This window comes from Maniola jurtina, chromosome 22 (genome assembly GCF_905333055.1).
Source record: "Maniola jurtina chromosome 22, ilManJurt1.1, whole genome shotgun sequence".
Lineage (NCBI taxonomy): Eukaryota > Metazoa > Arthropoda > Insecta > Lepidoptera > Nymphalidae > Maniola > Maniola jurtina.
The window spans coordinates 1827840-1843892 of record NC_060050.1 but is presented as its reverse complement, the minus strand read 5'-3'; the positions used below and the strand labels follow the sequence as shown (position 1 = coordinate 1843892).

The window sequence follows — 16053 nt, the reverse complement described above, 5'->3', positions numbered from 1 at the left end:
TATTAACTAAGTACCTACCTAAATACCTAAGACTGATGTATAAACCATGGGATGGATCGGGTAGAAAGCCATACAGACAGATAGCTTTTATGATGCTAGCACGTGATAATAATGGATTTTTTTGAAATTTTACCGTAAAAAAGGAATTTGAAAATTGTATTACAGGTCAGTTTTACAGTTTTATCCATAAAAAATTGGTACTTAGGTTTTGGGTTTAAAATGAAGGAATAAATATTTCACAATTTTCGTAAAGACCCCCAAAGGGATTAAATAGGGGATGTGTATGAAAGTCCAGCATTTCTCAAGCTAAGTGGGAATATCTATAAAAAATAGTATTTGGGGTTTCGACTAAAAATAGAGAAATTAAGTAGGTTTTTAGGAAATTCTAATGGAAAAAGAGAGATTTTCACTATCAGGTAGAGGGCTACAAAAAAAAGGACACAAAACCCTTAGGATTTTTAAGAACCTAATTCCACGTAATCAACATTTTTACAATTATTTTTTTAATTTAGGGGTAATATTTCTATGAATATAGTGCAATTAGTGATACTGATTAGATAATATTGAACTCTACAAATAAATAAATAAGCACCTCCAACTATGTACTTACATTGTTTTTACGAAATTTAGAGGAGAAAAGGGAATATATTTTGTCATTGTCATTTCATTCATTTATTTCATATCAATTTTCACATCTACTTTAAGATTTTTTTAAATATACTAGTGTACATACTATTTAAATATATATAGTGAGGTTTTAAATACAGTTTTAATCCTATTAAATTTGTATAAAAAGTTGAGAACAACTACTCGACAATTCATTTATACAAATAAAGATTTTGAAGAATTTGATGAATGCGCTCATTTTTTAATAATAATCTTTATGTCAGATTTAAATCCATTTTTGAAAAAAAAACATAATTTAATGTTTAACGAAATAGGAATATCCATGTCTACAATTTTAACCAGCCTTCTAAACCATCGAACTACAAAGAACTAAGTCGAATTAAAATCATTAAGTCACATTATGGAAACTGCCAAATCTAGGTTAAATAATATAGAATTCGTATCAAGATATTAGTATTATTAAAATATTGCCCTTAAAAGACGAATAGGTCCAATGTCGTCCATACGCTTATGCATTCATTCAAAAATCCGGTCAACAGGTCATGATCGATGAAATAATATTAAAGTGCATTTTATACTGTTTTTGCTGTATATCTTTCAAGTATAAATTTACACCAAAAAAAACATTAAACATATGAATTTGAATGATTATAGTATCTGACACATTTTTAACTTGTTTTGTTGAATATAATATTATGTTTGCATAGCAGAAAATCGAATAAGCTCTTTGACAATTATTTTAAATTAATTCCAAGACTACAAAATATCAAACCAGTTCCTCTTCAACAATTAATTATATGACAATACAAATGCAGTCCCACATTAACAAAAAACAGAGTTTTTAACATGTTTTTATGAAAATGTTTCGTTAGTAAACTAACAAAGACAGCAAGTGTTAAGAAACCAGCTGTTCAAATGCACTTAAGTCTATTAATAAAACAAAAAAATGCGTTATTTTAAGAGTATTACTAAAACCAGTACCTTTGCCTTGCCATTTCCGTTTAAAGACGATTTTATAGAGACGCTAAAACAAGTAACAGCATTCCGATATACAAAACCTTATCAAAAGTTGTTCCCATCTAAGAACTAAAATAAAAAAGTTGGAAATTTAAAAAAAAAGGTTGGGAAGACATGCTGTGTAGATGCGTATCGCATTATCCTCTTACAAGGATCATTGCGATGATATATAAAGAAGGATTGGGCTACGGAGACACAGTTTATTACTGACCTTTGAACCATGAAGACGTTTTTAGTGCTCGCTATTTGCTTTGTTGCCGCCCAGGTGAGATTTTATTCGAAAAAGATTTTTGTTCTAAGGATCCCCGTCCTTGACGACTGGCACTAAAACTTTAATGACCAATCTCTCTGTAATTGTGTCGATAAATTACTTAGCATCAGCGATGTAAATGCTTAGCATCATTGTTATTTTTCAAGTAATCTATACTAATATTATAAAGAGGTAACCTTTGTATTTTTGTATGTTTGTATTGAATAGGCTCAAAAACTACTGGACCGATTTCAAAATTTCTTTTACCATTACTTAGAGGGATTCTTCCGAATACGTATAGGCTATATTTTATCCCGGAAAATAGAAAAAATAAATGTCCACCCGTGCGAAGCCGGGGCGGGTCGCTAGTACAAGATAAAGTTGAAAACTTAAGACCCGACTGCGATCGTCATAATAAACGCTGAAATATTATACTAAAATTGTTTTTCTAGCGCTTGGTATATTTTAATGTTGTAGTACATTAAATGTACTACAACATTAAATATAAATTTTATATTTATGAACTCAGAATTTTCTTCACTTTCATTTGACATCCTATTCGATACAAAAACAAAAAAAAATTTGGAGACCCCCACTTTTTTGATGTAACAACCGTTAGGTCAATTTTCTTCGTATAAAATGTAGCCTGTGTCACCCGGACCTTTACAACGAATCAATTGACACCTCATTCATCAAAATCGGCCTAGTAGTTTAGACACTACGGTGGAACACACAGAATTTGGACACAAACATACATACATACATAGACTGTTAAAATCATAACCCTTCCTTTTGGCTTTGCCGCGATCGGGTAAAATAGACATGCTTGCCCGTCGTTCAACTAGAGCTTCTTTCTACCAAAGTAGAATGCTTGCAAAAGACAGGTGATGAAGACAGGTATTGATAAGTGATAACATACCACAAAATCCTATTTTTTAAAAGTTCGCGGTGTTGCAAATAAAACATCTGACTGACACTAAAGAACAACGACAACTAACTTTGCGTAGATAAGTGCCGCGGGGTCAACGCCGCGTTTTGGTTTATTCTTGTTAGTTATTCTTCTACAATGTTTTGCGTTCCTCTACAGGCTCTCACGGATGAACAGAAGGAAAGACTGAAGAAACACAGATCGGAGTGCCTCGTGGAGACCGATGCCGATGAACAACTAGTCAACAAACTGAAATCTGGCGATTTTAAGGTAAAATTCAACTATACGGACCTCTAAAAACCGGTCCATTGCGAGTCGAAGGGTTCCGTACTATATATTTTTAACAAAAGACATTTTTAACCCCCGACCCAAAAAAAGGGGTGTTATAAGTTTGACGTGTGTATCTGTGTATCTGTCTGTGGCATCGTAGCTCCTAAACTAATGAACCGGTTTTAATTTAGTTTTTTTTTTGTTTGAAAGATGGCTTGATCGAGAGAGTCCTTAGCTATAATCCAAGAAAATCGGTTCAGCCGTTTGAAAGTTATCAGCTCTTTTCTAGTTACTGTAACCTTCACTTGTGGGGAGTGTTATAAATTTTTAATTTACACTTGTTTTGTAATGTAACCACAAATTATGGTTTTCGGATTTTAACCTATACCTACCTACTTGTACTACATTGCTGCCTACCAATGATTCGAGGTCAACGAGAAATACCCCATAGGTTTTGATTCCCTTGACCGATCCTGATAGATAGACAGACAATCAAGTCACCCTATAAGGTTTTCTTTTTCTCTGCAGTTACCCTAAAAACAATGAAATTTTAAAGATAATATTCAATGTCATTGGTAAAACACGTTTTATTTGCTGCTTCTTATTTTATTAAAAGAAAAAAGAAATGAATAAAAGTTTTAGTACCTACCAGATCCGGAATAGTGTTGATGGCCGGCCTTCACCTATCTGTTAACCAAATGAAAAACACTTAGAATAAAAAAACCGGCCAAGTGGGAGTCAGATGCTCTATTAGGGTTCCGTATACATATACTTACTTATGAACATGACATCGCAACAAACTGTGAAAGAAAAAGTTTTGGTCACAGCTTGCAAACTACAACTGACAGACGTCCACAGCTGGACATAGGTGTCCTGCACAGACTTCCGCACTCCACGGTCTTGCGCCGCCTGAATCCAGCGGCTCGTTTAATGTCTTCTGTCCACCTAGTGTGGGTTTTCAAATCAAATCAAATCAAATCAAAATCATTTATTCAAAGTAGGCACTATTGTACACCTTTTGTTTGTCAGATTTGTTAGATTTGAAAGATGCTATAGTGGTGATAATTAATTACGTAATCTTAAAAGTTAAAACTAAAGCTACGAGGGTTCCAAACGCGCCCAAGTCTGAGAAAAGCCCATAATAAGTTCAGCCGGGTATTCTTTTTTTTCATCACTACTTCATAAAATCACTTATAAGTACTTATTAGAACTATCAAAGCTGTTTGGCAACTTATTCCCAAGCTTTCTTATCATTTAAATAATCCTTTACATTGTAATGGGATTTTTCAATCAATTTACGTTTTATGAAAACTTTGAACTTATTGAGAGACGTCTCCAATCTCTGGAATCGGTTAAACTGTTGGGCCGTGAAAAGGTAGCAGACAGACAGGCAGACACACTTTCGCATTTACAATATTAGTGTGGATGAAAAGGTAACAGACAGACAGACAGACAGACCCACTTTCGCATTTATAATATTAGTATGGATGACGTTTTAACTAAATAGTCATCATCATCATCATGATCAACCCATTGCCGCCCCACTACTGAGTACGGGTCTCCTCTCAGAATGAGAAGGGTTTAGGCCATAGTCTGCCACGCTGGCCCAATGCGGATTGGCAGACTTCACACACCTTTGAGAACATGGCGAACTCTCAGGCATGCAGGTTTCCTCACGATGTTTTCCTTCACCGTTAAAGCAAGTGATATTTAATTTCTTAAAACGCACATAACTGAAAAGTTAGTGGTGCGTGCCCGGAATCGAACCCCCGACCTCCGATTCGGAGGCGGACGTTCTAGCCACTAGGCTACCACAGCTTCACAAAGCAACTAAATAGTAACACTTTACAATTGCAGACCGAGAATGAGCCTTTGAAGAAGTACGCGCTTTGCATGCTGACCAAGTCTGAGCTGATGACCAAGGACGGCAAGTTCAAGAAGGACGTCGCCCTCGCCAAGGTCCCTAACGCAGGTTCGTGACTTCACTTTTAAACTGGCTTCCCACGGTGCGTGATTCGACGGATTATCACGCACGGCGGACGACCATGTACTGCACAAGGCTCGGACGACTGCAGAGTGTGCTACCACGGACGATATCTTCTTTCAAATTCACTATAGGCACACGCTTGACCACAATCACACCTGATAGAAAGTGATGATGTGGCCTAAAATGGGACGTGTTTACATATTAAATGCCTATTCACTCTTGTTTCAAAGATACCCGGGTTGTAATTGGTAGGATACACAGATCGCGGAAGAGTATTCCAAACCTTAGTCAGGCGTACACTCTTCGCGTGGTGCGTCCGTGCGGGTTGGTCCGCGTCCTTCGCAATATCACGCACCGTGGGAAGCAAGTATTATAGTATATAAGTAAGATAACCATACCAAGTGGGGTATCTTGTGAAAGAGCTTTACCTGTACATTCTAAAACAGGTTTTTATTTATTTTTAAGCATAATAGTTTTTGATTTATCGTGCAAAATGTCAGAAAATATACCCAAGTACGGAACCCTCAGTGCGCGAGTCTGATTCGCACTTGGCCGGTTTCTACCCTTCTTCTTAGGCTTAATATAACACTTTTCCTCTGTTCCAGCCGACAAACCAGCCGTCGAGAAATTGATCGACGCTTGCATGGCCAACAAAGGCAACACTCCTCACCAGACCGCGTGGAACTATGCCAAGTGCTACCATGAGAAGGACCCCAAGCACTCCATCTTCCAATAACTACCCGCAGCCACCAACAAGCTTCCTCATTCGTAGCACCAAAGAATAGGACCTCTTACTTAGGACCTCTACTAATACAAGTCAAGTACGCTGGACTTGCTATTACCGCCCTGTTTTTGTTGATTGTCAAAACACTTTAGTGTTAAAGTAAAATGGCCCTTAAATGCCTTGTTTTAATGCTCAAGTTTGTACATATATTCACAGTCAGCGCTGTGAATTAAAATTAATAGTACTGAATTTTTGACTTAAAACCAAGTAGTTTAAGATCCATTTTACTTTGACGTTATTTTGATTCGACTCTTGAACACTATCAAAAGTGGTGAGAAGTTAAATCTTATACTGAAGGTACTGATAGCAACAGCAAGCGTCATGGCGACCATTTGACAGAAAGTGTCAATTTGAATTCCCGGTACGCTCGCTCGAATCGGCACAAAACTGATATTTTGTTCGGCAAACCTTATTTAGCGTACTTGTATAATGTCTGTAAGGGTTCTACATCAGTCAATCCAGTTAATCATGAGTGATGAATGATTGTTGGAGCAGAGAATACTACAGTCATAATAAACATCAGCCGTCGCATTGACACGCCATCATAAGAAATCACCCTCACCATCTGGGTGTCTAGTGTACTTCAACCACCCGTTGTGCTAGGTCTTTAGCCACGTGCAAACATACGAACCAATTCCCTTCGGCGGTGTTCCCGGATTTCAACATAGGGATCTTCAAGGGGCGGATCAACAAATTCCTCTGGTGCTGCAAATGTTCATGGGCGGCGGTAATTACTTAACATCAGGTGGACCGCTTGCTCGTTTGCTCGCTAATCATAAAAAAAGTTATCCATCAGTCGCAGCAATGGATAAAGCAGCAAAACCTAGGTCGCCTAGTGTCCTAAACTTCGAACACATTCCATTGTTATCATTTTAATTTTTCGATCTTTGTCATTATCACAAGGATTAAGAACGTTTATTGTAATAATAATTTTGTCCAACTTAAAATGTAACATGTAACTGCCGACGCGAACTTACAAATAAAGTTTTTTTTGAAAAATTACGATTTGTTTCTTTTTTTTTTTTGAAAAATTACGGTTAGTTTGATCTTTCTATACAAAATGGGTCAACTTTAAGCAATTAAATGTATGATTATAAGTCACAATTTAAAGGTGCCCTCCAGTTTTGAGCTATCAACAAGGAACGTGGTCGAAAAACTAATGTTTCTATGATCATTTACTAAGACCAAAGTTTTTAGTTCGGCCAGCGGACCAGGAGCTGTGTCTTTAGGTTTTGTTTTATTTCGTCCAGCTTTTTCATTGATGAGAGTCGACGTTATAAAAAACCTATTTGTATAATCTCAAGTTTCAACTATCTGTTCAGTACAAGATACAACAGATAATTTTTAGGGTTCCGTACCTCAAAAGGAAAAACGGAACCCTTATAGGATTACTTTGTTGTCTGTCTGTCTGTCAAGAAACCTATAGGATACTTCCCGTTGACCTAGGATCATGAAATTTGGTAGGTAGGTGGGTCTTATAGCACAAGTACAGGAATAAATCTGAAAACTGCGAATTTGTGGTTACATCATTAAAAAAATTAAAATGTTTTTTAAATTTTCAAAATAAGATAACTATACCAAGTGGGGTATCATATGAAAGAACTTTACCTGTACATCCTAAAACAGATTTTTGTTTATTTTTATGTATAATAGTTTTTGATTTATCGTGCAAAATGTTGGAAAAATACCCGAGTACGGAACCCTCAGTGCGCGAGTCTGACTCGCACTTGGCCGGGTTTTTTTTTACGATAGTAAAACTATAAATTATTGTGATTAACTCTTACCAACGGCATAAGCATATTTTATACATAACCCTATCAATGAAAATTACGAAATGTTATCAAAACACTGGCAAACGGCGCTCGTAATAACACTATTGTACCACTACTAATGTTTTGCCATAACTAAATAGTCTGAGAGCTATATATTTTCAGTTTTTGGAACTTCATAAAATTCTTTTTAGTGGGTATCTTGTACAAATTTTCGCTTGCTCTTACATGCAAAAGTATTGATAAGAAGGATTTATGGGTCAAAAGAAGATACCTATATTTTGCAACCATCAAGCAACCATCTAATAGAGATAGCTTTATTATCCAATAGAAATAGAAACAGAAAGATTAATTATTAAGTAGGTTTGTACTAAGTAGCTGATGCAAGCGACTAAGTACGCGTGGATTTATATTATCAAAAATCCCGTGGGTAGGTACTCTTTGATTTTATTGCCTATGTCACTCTCCAGATCTTCAATTAGGTATATCCACGTAAAAAATCAGGTCATCCGTTGCTCCGTTGCGGCGTGATTAAAGGAAAAACCAACAAACCAACAAACAAAAACACTTTTGGATTTACAATAATATGGGTAGTAGGTATTCATACGTCCATGTATGGGTAGTGATTTATCTATACTAATATTATAAAGAGGAAACCTTTGTATTTTTGTATGTTTATATTGAATAGGTTTAAAAACTACTGGACCGATTTCAAAATTCCTTTTACCATTACTTAGAGGGATTCTTCCGAATCCGTATAGGCTATATTTTATCCCGGAAAATAGAAAAAATAAATGTCCACCCGTGCGAAGCTGGGGCGGGTCGCTAGTTCTAAATAAATGAACTTAAGGAAACTAAGAAAAAATAAATGAACTTATAGAACCTAGGTATTCTAATAGTGAAACTTAAACTTGTTTGTTATTAGAAAAGTCCATAAGTTTATATTAGTATAGCAATATAAAACAATAGAGCACCTACGAGTACCTACAATAAGAATGTTCGTATTTAACTTCAATAAGTATTACTCACTCAAGTTTGGTAGAGAAAGGAAGTGGCATTTTTCACACTGCAAAAGTGCAACACTATGAAATTCCTTGTGTTCATATTATGGATTTTGGTGTATGTGCAGGTGAGTAATTACCATGCATTTCAATTGAGAAGATCATCGGCTAGGTATTTCGTAGTTTGCAGAACTAGTAACTAATTAGCCTTTGACTGCAATCTCACCTGGTGGTAAGTGATGATGCAGTATAAGATGGAAGCGAGCTAACCTGGAAGGGATATGGCAGTTTTTACTCCTTTGTATTCTACACATCGTACCGGAACGCTAAATCCCTTGGTACGATGGTAACTAGCCACGGCCGAAGCCTCCCACCAAACCAGATCAGAAAAGAAATTATAAAATTCCGAACCCCTGCCGGGAATCGAATCCGGGACCTCCCACTAATAAGACCACAGCACTGCGCCAGGTAGGCCGTCAGATGCAGGCCGGAGGATTATTATCTATCAAACTAATATTACTAGCAAAAAACTACCTACTTGATTTAGGTTGTACCTAGGTACTGTAATTTTTGGTGCCCTCCGTGCTTCCAAAGGTGCGAACCACTAGGACTTAATACTCCATCCACGGAAAGAAGTTAGTAGCGCTCTCTCTGTTAAGTGATCCCATATAAATGATTAGCGACCCGCCCCGGCTTCACACGGGTGGACATTTATTTTTTCTATTTTCCGGGATAAAATATAGCCAGCCTATACGGATTCGGAGAATCCCTCTAAGTAATGGTAAAAGAAATTTTGAAATCGGTCCAGTAGTTTTTGAGCCTATTCAATACAAACATACAAAAATACAAAAATACAAAGGTTTCCTCTTTATAATATTAGTATAGACAGAGCTAAAAATGTCAGTAGGTGTTAATTTTTTTTCAGTCACCAACTAATCACGAACGAAACTATGTTTTCGAATGTTCTTTGAAAAACATTTTCGTGAGATTTTTGGCTCTATCATTTGTATGGGATCTAACAGAGAGACCGCTATGGCGCTATATACCTACTAACTTCTTTCCGTGGCTAGAGTATAGGCTGTTACGAAATCTGCTGACGATTCTTGCTGTATTTTTAACCCCCGACCCAAAAAAAGGGGTGTTATAAGTTTGACGTGTGTATCTGTGTATCTGTCTGTGGCATCGTAGCTCCTAAACTAATGAACCAATTTTAATTTAGTTTTTTTTTTGTTTGAAAGGTGGCTTGACGAGAGTGTTCTTAGCTATAATCCAAGAAAATCGGTTCAGCCGTTTGAAAGTTATCAGCTCTTTCTAGTAACTGTAACCTTCACTTGTCGGGGGTGTTATAAATTTATTTTTAATTTACACTTCTTGTAGATTATTTTATCATGCGGCTCAGTCTTGTAGAATGCCGCATTAGCACTATCTTGCTCTGGCATAAATGAAGCTTAACTCTACGTTTACTTTCTCTATTTCCCAGGTCATACAAAGCGTTGGCCGAGTGTACCCTGAAAGAGTTAGGTCAAGTGGAGAAGCTGTAAGCATAACCAAACGTGACGACTCTGGTCCAAAAGGTTGGCTGTGGTGTGCAGAGAACTCCACCTTCGCCTTAAAGCCTTGTCCAGTAAGAAAACTTTTCAGTCAATTAGCCTGTTTGCGTCCACAGCTGGACATTGACCTTCCCAAGAGTGCACCACCACACACGATCCTCCGCCTTCCTCATCCACCCACTTCCCGCTATTTTCTTACCCCCCATCCACACACTGCCCTACTCGCGCAATTAATCGCGACCGTCGCACTAGGTCGCTTGCCTTTGCAACACGATGGACGTCAAAACTGTGGCAGCGTCAAACGCTATTGCATACTTACCGACAAAATAGGGAGCGATGGGCGTGAACGAGGAACATGCGAGTAACGCGGCCACACTACGTCTCTGCCTCCGTTCCTCGCTCCTTCCCATGCCACACGGGCAGTGTGTGGACGGGGGGTTAAGATCGTCAGTCCAGCGGGTCGGAGATCCTACACTGCGCTTGCTGATACGCTGTCTCCACTCTAATCCAAATCGCTAGGATATAGAACGCCCTTCCGGCATCAGTTTTCCCTTCCACTTTTAAATAATAATTATGCCATACTATAACTACTATACAAGCAATTATGGCCCCGCGCATTGCTGGAGCGAGTCAAATCCATGCTTTTTTTGTCATTATATAATCTTCGATTGTATAATATGCTTTTTCCAGGAGCTACTAATTTAAATGTGATACTATCACAATAATATATTGTAATACTTTGAATAATGTCAGAGTTTTCATATTTCAAAGTTCTATTTGGAGAATATACCAACTTGCCTATAATTTTTTTTTTGTGTATAGGGTGATCCTCAGCTTGAAGAATGCATCATGTTGACCAATGTAAGTCGCGAAGAGGTCAGCAGACTGATGAAAGGCAGTTGGCATGTAAGTACGGTAGGCCTCAGAATTCGAGAAACGATTATTATTACCAGTATTGCATCAAATCAAAGAGGATAGCGGGAAGTGGGTGGATGAGGAAGGCGGAGGATCGTGTGTGGTGGCGCGCTCTCGGGAAGGCCTATGTCCAGCAGTGGACGCAAACAGGCTGATTGATTGATTGATTCCATCAAAAACTTGTCGCACTTACACACGCCACACACACCTAACGCATGTGCATAACCGTGCCACACGAATATGATGCTAAACGACTTATAGCCTTTGACTGTATCTACCTACTTCAATGATATCACATTTTAGAACGTGGCATGGCATAATATTGTACATCAAATCTTTGAAAAGAGCAACCGCCGAGTTTCTTGCTGGTTCTTCTCGGTATTCAGAACCAGTGGTAGATGCATTTGATGATTCAAAAGTACGAACTTGTAAAAGTTCAATTGAGTAATTTTTTTTTTTAATATAAAAAGAATATTAGCCATGGCTAATCATGACGAATTCTCCCCTTTCCCCTCCAATTAAGCGTAAAGCTTGTGCTAAGAGTGGGTACGGCAATAGTGCAACAGGTAGGTTTGAACCGTCAACCTTTCGGAATTCAGTCCGCTCCTCTACCGTTGAGCTATCGAGCTATTTACATTTTAGATTTTTTTTTGATAAAAAAAGGTCGTATGTTGCCTCTACACCATGGTGCAAATCATGGAACTAGGAATCAGCTAAGCTCACCTATTTGTGGTGGAAATCTGATGATGAATATGATGTATTTTGCAGAATCCATCCAAGTCCGTCAAGAAGTGGGTCCTCTGCTACCTGTCCAAGCACGGCATCATGTCTACTGCTGGAGTACTGAGGCAGGATGAGGTGCTTAGAAATATTCCTGATCACGGTTAGTAACTAGACTGAGGTCTTTACAGCGTATTTTGATTTTGCTCTGACTTCAGAGAGTTTTTTTACTAAGTATATGTAAATTTTTATGGGATTTTATTTTTATGGGAATTTTTTTTTTGTCCGCTACAGACATGTCTAATCTAATACATAGTGTTTTTGACTGAGAACACTACATGTGAACTATGCTCTTTGAACGAGATTATTTTTATAACTTTTATGATAAGTAATATTTTACTTACACTTCAGGGAAATTCCTAGATAATTTTCTTGAAGTGTAGTAAGTTTAAGATATAGTAAAACACTATCATAAAATAATAAAAATAAATTAATTTGTTTAGAATTGTACTCCAATTGACACTCACTTAGAGGTAGAGCAAAGACAATTTCTTAACTTTCGTTTAAATCAACTGGTTAGATGGTGATTCCTCTTCATCATAACTCATGAGGGTCTCAAAGGTGAGGTGAATAGAATAGAATAGAATAGAATAGATTTTTATTCAAATAGACTTTTACAAGTGCTTTTGAATCGTCAAATAATTTACCACTGGTTCGGAATGCCGTTCCTACCGAGAAGAACCAGTAAGAAACTCGGCGGTTGCTCTTTTCAATTCTTCAATTTACAATAATAGCGAACGACGGCCTACCGCATGCTCGGGAAAGCCTATGTCCAGTCGTGGACGAATTGATTTTCCTTTGGCAAGGTTCGACTGTATTATTTTGTTTCATACGTCAAACTATCCGTTATAAAAATGATTGTTTACAATTTCAGATAAAGCGATCGTCGAGAAGACAATAAACAAATGCCTTTACAAAACCGCCCATAGCCCCGTGGAGACTGCCTGGCACTATTTGACTTGCTTTCGATCTAAACAACCGAAGTATGCCAAGCTTGCTAACCGTTTATAAATACAATAAAACATAGGTATTTTGATAGGTAATAAAACTGAAAGATTTCTATAAAATATTATATTTAATAGATTATTTATGATTAATAGATAATATTAATGTTTTAACTATAAGTATATATAATTAATAAAAATTTGCACTATTGCTTGGGTTTTATTTTTCTTCATCAGCTAATTGAACGTTTCAGCAGGGGTTGTTCTGTATTGAACATACGTCGATGGTATTGAATGACCTTATCTGACTGTTGACGCTGCGGATATTAAATTATTTTATTTATTTATTTATATTTATTGCTACTAACTTAAAAAATATAGAGTTTTTGTTGCAATCAGCGCCACAAAAACCACAGCCGGTTTTATCGGGCAATGAGTTAACTTATTAATAAAAGTAAAACTATAGAAACCAGCATAGTGACAAATAGAAATAGAATTTTTATTGAAATAATTGTTAAATATATTTTATTCTGTACCCGCAATTGGAATAAAAATTAATTTCTTCTACTTCTTTTCTTGTTTGGTGACTAAACCAGACCAGCAAATGCACTTCACCAAGTCGAGTAGCTTTTTTTCGTTCAGCGCCATCTATGTTCTACTCCTAGAACGATTTCGTGAAAAGTGAAAAGCCGCTTGGATGAAAATGGTACTTAACTAAACATTAAGCAGTTTTAGGAGTTTCCATTAGGTGGCATTGTTTTGAATTTATAGCAGACTATAAATACAAAAGATAATAATATTATAGTTTCCCTTACTTGTAAATAACTACAAACTTGAGGCTAATCTTTGTAAAGCCAGACGAGAGAAAAAAAAATACAAAAATATTTTTCTTTTGCTGAAGATCGTCATGTGAATTGTAAAGGACCTAAGTTTTTGTCTTTTTCACTCCCCCGACCTAAAAAGAGTGGTGTTATAAGTTTGACGTGTGTATCTTGTGTGTCTGTGGCATCGTAGCTCCTAAACTAATGAAACGATTTTAATTTATTTTTATTTTTTTGAAAGGTGGCTTGATCGAGAGTGTTCTTAGCTATAATCTTAGAAAATCGGTTCAGCCGTTTGAAAGTTATCAGCTCTTTTCTAGTTACTGTAACCTTCACTTGTCGGGGGTGTTATAAATTTTTAATTTACACTTGTTAAACTTGACCTGTTGTCTGTCTGCCTGCCTGATGTTGATTTATATTAGGAAACATAACAGCTATATAATGCATTATTTTATTATTATAACTGAAATTTTTATCTACTAAGTACTTTAATACTATTATAACTAGGTACCTACTAAGTAGGCTTTATAATAATATCTATCTACCTTGTGGTAGACTAGATATAAACTATTAGGTCCATTTATGATGATGGACAATCATTTCATAAAATGGCCGTCCATCATTATTTAAATATCTATTAGCAATTTGTGGTATTAGATAACGAAAGCAATTTTCTGTTTGCATCATAGAATTTGGAATACGTAGGTGTAGAAGTGGCAAAGTAGCGCGAGTTTGGTGACACCGTATTTATCTTAAAAAGAGTTATACTTAAACATTCAGGACTACCCAAAACGAAAGGAGAATAATGTTTTTTAGGGATCATGTAGATACTGTGTGAGTTTCTTTATCCCACCATAACTTCTAAATATGCCTGAACAGATTTGGATGTAGGTGTGGTGTATGGAGTCCTTATATTATCCCAAGTGACAATGGCTATAAATTTTTGAAAAAATTCAACATGGTGGGTGTCTGTATAGCACCATTATCAAATGTGTTTTTTACTTTTTTGTTTGTTTTTACCTATCTACAAACACCTACCTATACCTATTAACACCTACTTACCTACCTAAAAATCGGTGACACACTGTGCGGTGGTCGATTACGAAAAAGCTGCATCAGTTATTGCTATATCTACTTAATCTCAATTGATGTTAAGTAAGGATGACTAAGTTTATGGCATTATTTCTACCACAATGCATTTTAGTCAGCAGAGAGTGTTAGTACAGTTCATGGCAGTTTTAAAACTTATACTTAACAAAATGTCGAGACTTGACATACACTGGCAGGCGTCAAATGTTACCTACATTTGACGCTAGGTAGGCTATAAAACCACTAGGTAGTAGGTATCTTTGATTCCACGTCACCCCTTTCCTAATATTTGTCAGTGAATAAAATGTCGATTATTAGAATCAAAGCCAAGAGTTACCTCACTCTATCTCACTCTGGTTGGCCAATCAGAGGCGATTGCGATCAGCACCTGTGTACTTAGCTGTCATCCTACGTACAGTAGGGTCTCCTATAGGTATTAGTAAGGAGCTAACATCATTTCTGTTAACTTATTTAAATTCCGTGGTCCTCACCGATAAGGTTAGACCTAGGCAAATGCTAGGTATTATGTGCCATGTTCAGATGTTAGATATCATAATTATTGCGACCTAGTTAGGTACAATAACTACGCAAATAAACGAGGTTTTTTAATGCACCTAGTATTTGTGTTAATAGTAGCTGGATAGGTATAAATAATACCTACTTATAACATAATAATATTATCCCTACCTATACCACCCATATCATACCAATATTATAAATGCGAAAGTTTGTCTGTCTGTCTGTCTGTCTATCTGTCCGATTTCAACAAAAATTGGTAAACAGATAGCTAGTCATTCGAAAGACGGACTATGTAGGTACGCGTAGGTAGGTGTAAGGTAGGACTTAGATTTTTAAATAGCTAAATCGAATGAAAACGTGAAAACCTAGTAGATATTATAGTGGATTTGCTCGGTGAAAATATAAATCGTCATCTGTGTTGCGTATTTGCGTATTCAAAAAAATCTTGCTTCCATAATAAAGGCCTCTGTCCAAAATTTCAGCTTTTTAGGTTTGGGCTGGGCGTTGATATATTTGTCAGTCAATAACTAGGTAGGTACATACCTACATACTTATGTACCTTCCTACCTACTATGGCTTTTTTTAAATATTTATAAGTATTATTAAGTACTAAGTAAGTATTATAAAAGTACAAAGTACCTACCTAGGTAAAGGCTGGTCAGGCAGGTCTGTCTAACTTTAACGAATATTTTTTTTAAAGCTAATTACCACTTAATCTAATATGTGTAGTTAATTAATATATTTATTATTATACTGTCTATTATTTAATAATATGCCTATTAGATGTAGGTATAGGTAGGTA

The 16053-nt window shown here is 36.5% G+C and overlaps 1 protein-coding gene across 1 annotated transcript; it reads left to right on the top strand.

The window, feature by feature from the left end:
• Positions 1-1812: 1812 nt before the first annotated feature.
• Positions 1813-12916, top strand: LOC123877095. Its single transcript, XM_045923602.1, has 9 exons — positions 1813-1909; positions 2982-3092; positions 4950-5064; positions 5685-5812; positions 8675-8761; positions 10114-10257; positions 11006-11089; positions 11867-11981; positions 12753-12916. Exons 1-9 carry the CDS (start codon positions 1865-1867, stop codon positions 12887-12889), a joined length of 966 nt encoding a protein of 321 aa, XP_045779558.1. The 5' UTR covers positions 1813-1864; the 3' UTR covers positions 12890-12916.
• Positions 12917-16053: the final 3137 nt, after the last annotated feature.

Excerpts from the sequence above, each read along its gene's own strand:
- LOC123877095 (XM_045923602.1), top strand. The coding sequence starts at position 1,865 with ATGAAGACGTTTTTAGTGCTCGCTATTTGCTTTGTTGCCGCCCAG. Across the intron at positions 1,910-2,981 it reads TTTGCTTTGTTGCCGCCCAG|GCTCTCACGGATGAACAGAA; the intron begins GTGAGATTTTAT and ends GTTCCTCTACAG. Across the intron at positions 11,982-12,752 it reads TAGAAATATTCCTGATCACG|ATAAAGCGATCGTCGAGAAG; the intron begins GTTAGTAACTAG and ends TTACAATTTCAG.